The sequence below is a fragment of the Sinocyclocheilus rhinocerous genome, unplaced genomic scaffold, assembly GCF_001515625.1.
Source record: "Sinocyclocheilus rhinocerous isolate Xijiao unplaced genomic scaffold, SAMN03320098_v1.1 scaffold1757, whole genome shotgun sequence".
Classification (NCBI taxonomy): Eukaryota; Metazoa; Chordata; class Actinopteri; order Cypriniformes; family Cyprinidae; genus Sinocyclocheilus; species Sinocyclocheilus rhinocerous.
Genome location: NW_015629041.1, coordinates 204646 through 211086, shown reverse-complemented (window position 1 = coordinate 211086; position 6441 = coordinate 204646). Strand labels below are relative to the sequence as shown.

Below are 6441 nucleotides of genomic sequence, written 5' to 3'. Positions count from 1 at the left end.
TTACATTTCTGACGAGTGCTTGCTGTGTTCGGCCAATCACAATGCACTGGTTCAGCTGGCCAATCAGAGCAGACTGTGCTTGTCAAAGGAGGGGGCTTTGTTGAAAACGACGTGTTTGAGAGAGGCGGGGCATAGAGGACCTACAATAATGTACGGTATTTGAAAAATAATGTGTTTTTTGAACATTAAAGCATGTCAACATATTCTGTTATACCAAATACACAAAATAATGATCTTTAAAATAGCATCATATGACCCCTTTAAAGTATTTTTGCTTGGATTTTGCTACAATGTAGTAGATCTAGGATTAATGCCATGAATAACCTTATTCTGTCCTTTTCTCAGGGTCAGGGGGTGGTCAGAGAGTGGTTTGACATTCTGTCCAATGAGATCATCAACCCGGACTATGCACTGTTTACACAATCAGCTGATGGTAAAAACCTTATGTACAATACGAGTCGGGGTGCTGCACCTATCAGCTGTTTTTACTGTAATATCGCTCTCTTCTGTTGGTGATCTGTCACACTCATCAATTAATATGGAAAAGGAGTGACATATAAGGATGCAATTCATGTAGTGCCCTATGAGTCGGTGTGATATGCAGTTTTTTTTGGTTAAGTTTCGGCTTAAGTTGTGGTCGCACACAGGCAAAAAAAAGTCTATTGTCTAGCTATTGTACTGTGTCAGTGTATGAGACAAAACTCACAAGTCGCTTTCAAACCAAGCTTTCTGTTGAAACTTAAACCTGTTAAGAAATGTTTCACTCTAACACCGTGTCTACACCGGACGCAGCAAAATACAATAGCACTCATTACAGTCAGTGATGCTGTTTACACTGGATGCGGTGCGACAAATCCCGACAGTAAACTGATGCCTTGTTCTATTTATGCTGTACTGACACGAAGTTCAAATGACTTGCAACGGTCGCTTTGCCGCGTCTAGTGTAGACAGCCTTTAGCGGTTGCAGTGCGGTACAACTGTTGTGTCCAATGTAGAAACGGTGTAATGCAACATTTCTGAGCTCATGGATTTGTATTGAGATGACTAGATTTCTCCATGAAAATACGCCGAACAATGTAAATGCGTTCGCCCCTTTAAAGTCACTTTGTTTTAAAGTGTTCACATACTGTACTGTAGGTGTGATCAAATTAACGCCATTTCGTAGCAAATCTGTGTGACCAACATTTTGAAATCTGCGTGGGGGAAATCGTTCACTCCCACATGGAGTTCGGTGATTTACAGTAAATGTGACTGTACCATCACAATATAAATTATATGCACAGATTTAATGGGGGAAAAAAATTACATTCTATAAAAATGTAGGAGAGACCTAGCGCTTGCAGAAGGAAAAGATTGGATCAGATTTGTGCCAGACAATGGCTTTTTAATTTTTTAGTGTGTGAAGAAGCTCATTGGTCACTGCCAAGGGGAATCTTGATGTTGGCTGAGGGTCTGCAGGGCCATGAGCTCAGCAGGGAGTCGCTTGGGCCATTAACGTCCTCCCGCTGAGAGATGTGGATGTTGCCTCTGAACTCTTGACTATGTAAATTAAGCTTATGACTGAAAATCAGCAAAGAAACTGGCTAGTGGGGCTATGCCTTTAGATAAAACATTTTCTCTGTCATTTATGCAGAAATAGATAACATTCCCTTCTCTTCTCAGATACAATGTGCTGTGTTTACAGTTTGTCAATGTTTGAATTTTTTTTCTCTCTCTCTCAAATACTTGTACAGGTACCACGTTTCAACCCAACAGTAATTCCTCTGTAAACCCAGATCATCTAAACTACTTCGGATTTGCTGGTCAAATCCTGGGTCTGGCTCTCTACCATCGACAGCTGGTGAACATCTACTTCACACGCTCCTTTTACAAGCACATACTGGGTAACCCACTCCACTCACATAGTGTTTATATCAGAGAATTTACTTGTAAATAGTTCTGTATCAGCACATTTTTACATTGAATCTGTTTGTTATACTTCTTTTTGCATGCATTCATACAGATTAGTAGGGCTGCCCTTGACTAAGGATTTTTTGTTTACAAGCACAAGAATAATCACAAGTATATCAGGAATTTTCATATACATCATGCCAACAGAACCCATTTGCCACAACTTGATTAAACCAATATTCTGGTAAACATAGTCATTAACAGGAGTGTCTGCAACATGCATGATATGTAAAAGTGTGTTTGTGTGGGATCTTTGCAGGCATCCCAGTGAGCTATCAGGATGTGTCATCCATTGACCCAGAGTATGCAAAAAATCTGCAGTGGATTCTGGACAATGACATCAGTGACCTTGGCCTTGAGCTCACCTTCTCTGTAGAGACAGATGTGTTTGGAACTATGGAAGAGGTCCCTCTCAAACCAGGAGGAATTGCCATTCAGGTCACCCAAGACAACAAGGTAATATATATATATATATATATATATATACAGGGTTTGAACTCCCGCACAGCGCTGCGCTTCCGCCACGATTTATAAGAGATAAACAGCGCAAATCGCTCGATCCATTCAGAAATTACACAGAATTGTGTTATACAGTTGTGTGATATGACAACATTAATGGTTCTGCCTGAAAACAGCCACGACAAGGTAAAATGCATGTAAACAAACTTTAATAGCTTATTGATCTTTAAATGTTTCATTCTAATTAATTTTAATTTAAGTAAAATGTTAATTCAGTAAGAGCTTGATTAAAGATAAAAATCAGTGTCTCTGTAATTTAGAGACACTTATAAATTAGATGTTTTCCATTTACAAATATTATAAAATTCTTAAAGGGATAGTTCACCCAAAAATTAAAACTGTCATCATTTTTTCATAATTTATTTGTTTAATTTTTTTGGCTAGTAGAAATTATGAATGGCCGGTAACTTAAAAATTTAGTAGCCAATTTGGCTGGTGAGTGAAAAAGTTAATTTCAAACCCTGTATATATATATATATATATGTATATATTTCTCTCTTTCGGTTATATACACTTAAAACCCTAGTGAGCTGTCTACCTGGATGGAATTTTAAGGCATGACTGTTTTCAACATTGATAATAAATGTATGCTGATCAACAAATCAGCATATTAGAATGATTTCTGAAGGATCATGTGAAACTGAAGACTGGAGTAATGATGCTGGAAATTCAGCTTTGATCACAGGAATAAGTTACATTTTAAAATATATTTAAATAGAAAATTGTTATTTGAAATTGTAATAATGTTTTACTGTATTACTGTTTTTACTGTATATTTGATCAAATAAATACGGCATTGGTGAGAACAAGAGACTTCTTTAAAAAAAAAAAAAAAAAATCATACTAATCTCAAACTTTTGGATGTTTTGAGTATATTTGTGCACATTAGAGTATTGCATTTTTACTTTAGCTAAAATCAAACTATTGGAATCAACTGTACAGAAAACCGGGGTAAAATGAGCCAATTGCCTATATTATTTTTGAGTCGAATAGGCTAATATTCATAGCAATTAGAACTTAGTAGTTGTGTCTCCATCATCTTTTTAAAAATCATTTACACTTGCATGAGATGAAGTACCTTTTTTAATTATTATTAGGGACATTTGCCCTCATTTTAGTCACTCAGACTGCTGAGAACAAAGCAGTCTGTCCAAGATTTTGAAGTGAATGATGGTGTTTTTTTGTCTGATTTGTCATGTTTCTGTGTGTGTCAGGAGGAGTATGTGCAGCTGGTGACGGAGCTCAGGATGACCCGAGCGATTCAGCCGCAGATCAATGCCTTCCTGCTGGGCTTTCACACTTTCATCCTCCCCTCGCTCATCCAGCTCTTTGATGAATATGAGCTGGTCAGTAGATTCCTCCTCTCATCTCTGCATGAGACTCCTGCTTCTATCTCTTTATATTCTCATGTTGCATTTTTCATTTGGAGTTTCCCTTTGCTATTTTTCTCTCCTGTGCTCACTGAAGAAACACACACACACACACACACACACACAGCAACCATAGTATGTTTTGTAGTATGGATTAAGATGAAAGCCCTGAACACCAGTAAAATGAGCAAGTTAATAAGCTCACTCATACACAGTCTATACAAAATTAATCCACAACATAAACAAAATACTACAGCTTGCATTTGCACAGGTTATGTAGTGAACGCACAAGTAAACTGGAACCAAGTTACATGCTAATCATAATGTAACTCTAAAATAGAGAAAATTAACATCAATATAACGAAGAATTCACAACAGAGGAACAACACAATAGTTAAAACTTCAGTATACTCATTTTTCAGAAGCTCAGGCTTTCACAAGATAAAACTTTTACATGTTGATAAAAAATTATATGCTATGCCATTTCAGTCATTAAATGCAATTAATAATTTTCAGACAACAATATCAGACTTGATATAAGTTTGTTAGTTTTTGCACAAAGCCACAGCAGTTTTGGGATTCAGCAGTGTTACCCAAAAAAAATAAATTGTAATGATTTTATAACATGCATGTAATTCTAGTGATTTTTTTTTCTCTAGAACAGACATGACTGAATGAATGAATGAATAAATAAAGTCTTCTGAAGATGTAACAGTTTTGTGATCAATAGTTTTGTCATAAAACTTTTAATTAAGTATTTGCTGACAAACTACCTCTTTGCTTGTACACTTACAACACGGTGCCGCTAGATGCTTTGCACCAGGTTTGACATCAGGTATGGCATATTTGAAACAACATGAGAGTAAATGATGAGAGAATATAAATTTTTTGGAGAGCTGTTAAGAATGCACCAGAATCTTAGAAGGTGTGTTTGATGGCGTGGTATGTTTTATGTTTGTGTGAGCAGGAACTGCTGTTGTCAGGCATGCCTGAAATTGATGTGATGGACTGGAAGAAGAACACAGAGTACACTAGTGGCTACGACCTGCAGGAGCCTGTTATACAGGTATCCCATCAGCACCAGCACACACAAAACATGCTGCTTCATAGAGACGGATGATATACATAAACGATACATATAAATATACATAACAAAACAGTGATGTCAAAATGTTTACATTATCACATTTATGGTGAGACCACTATTGCTAGTCAGAAGGTCCGTCAGAGATAACAACAGTAGCTTGGCAGAGAGTAAACTGCCTGATGGCTGCGTTGTAGTTATAAATGGCGATTAAAAACTATATATGAAAATGTGTACCAGTTGACAAGTATCTACCAGGCTGTGATTAGAGACTGTGTGTTTTTGTTGCAGTGGTTTTGGGAAGTGGTTGAAAATCTCACTCAAGAAGATAGAGTCCTTCTCTTACAGTTTGTTACAGGAAGGTACGTATAGTTATTTCCTTATTCTGTATGCTGGCACTTCATGCTGTATAAATATTGTCAGAAAGTAACTGACCATTTATAATTGTATGACACTTGTAAGGTACAAAAAAGGGTTTGAAAATGTAAAAATTCCTTCCTTCCTTCCTTTATTTCTTTTTCTAAAAATGTTCCAGTGAAAGGAAATATTTAATACAGAAGCCGTAAACTGCAACATGAAAAATAAGACGTTTCCTATGAAAGCCCATTTTCTGCCATGGAATAATAGATTAAAACGAGTAGATTCGACTTTTTATGTCCCTCTCACAATTGAGATGAATGCAATTATGAAAAAATAAGTCACAATTTAGAGTTTGTTTCTTCAGTTTGGATTTTGTTTGTTCAGAATTGCAAGAAACAAACTCCAAATTGTTACAATTTGTCAGTCGTAAATTTGTAATTGATTTGAAATTTGTAAATTTATTTATTTATTTTTCATGGTGGAAAATGGCTTCCATACTGTCCTGATAAGATGCAACTGAAAAAATATATATATTATTATTATTATTATTATTATTATTGCTAGCTAACAATTTTTTAAAAACATAAAAAAATTGAGAGATTTATTTGAGAGAGAAAAATCAGAGAGAGAGAAGAAATTGGAGAGACAAAATTATTGGTTGGTTTAAAGAATGTTACATATTTTGTAATGGGTTAGTTTATATTTATACAACGGATAGTTCCGGTCCTTGATTCTGATTGGTTGAGCCAAGTTCAAAGCTGTTGTAAATTACTCTACAAACATACACCTTTGTTTGCATTTGTGTGTTGCTTGGAAACCACTTTGTTGGAACCACAACCGTTTCTGAGGAGCTACATTGTTTAGCGGAAGAATTGTTTTACACTTTATTTGCTCTGTTTTATTTTGTGAAACCTTACTACGTATATGGAATAACCGTTTTATAAAAACTCCGCTTCGCGTCGTGCCTAGCAACGCCCCTTAGCTCTTATACATTCACTGTAAACCACGGCTTCTTGGGGCTTATTGCTTTAGTAAAGTAGTTTACATACAAAATGGTTTCGGTAAAATGTGTAAAAAAAATATATGGAATAACCGTTTTATAAAAGCAATAAGCCCCGTGAAGCCGTGGTTTACAGTGAATTTATAACAGCTAAGGGG

At 36.0% G+C, this 6441-nt stretch overlaps 1 protein-coding gene across 1 annotated transcript in view; it reads left to right on the top strand.

Annotated features, from left to right (window-relative positions):
* The window catches only part of hace1 (HECT domain and ankyrin repeat containing E3 ubiquitin protein ligase 1), a 36451-nt gene that overhangs the window by 28042 nt on the left and 1968 nt on the right, over window positions 1-6441 (top strand). Inside the window, exons 16-21 of the mRNA XM_016550380.1 lie at window positions 267-433; window positions 1734-1883; window positions 2210-2406; window positions 3684-3815; window positions 4807-4905; window positions 5215-5285. Coding sequence (XP_016405866.1) covers window positions 267-433; window positions 1734-1883; window positions 2210-2406; window positions 3684-3815; window positions 4807-4905; window positions 5215-5285 — 816 coding nt within the window. The remainder of the gene's footprint in view (window positions 1-266; window positions 434-1733; window positions 1884-2209; window positions 2407-3683; window positions 3816-4806; window positions 4906-5214; window positions 5286-6441) is intronic.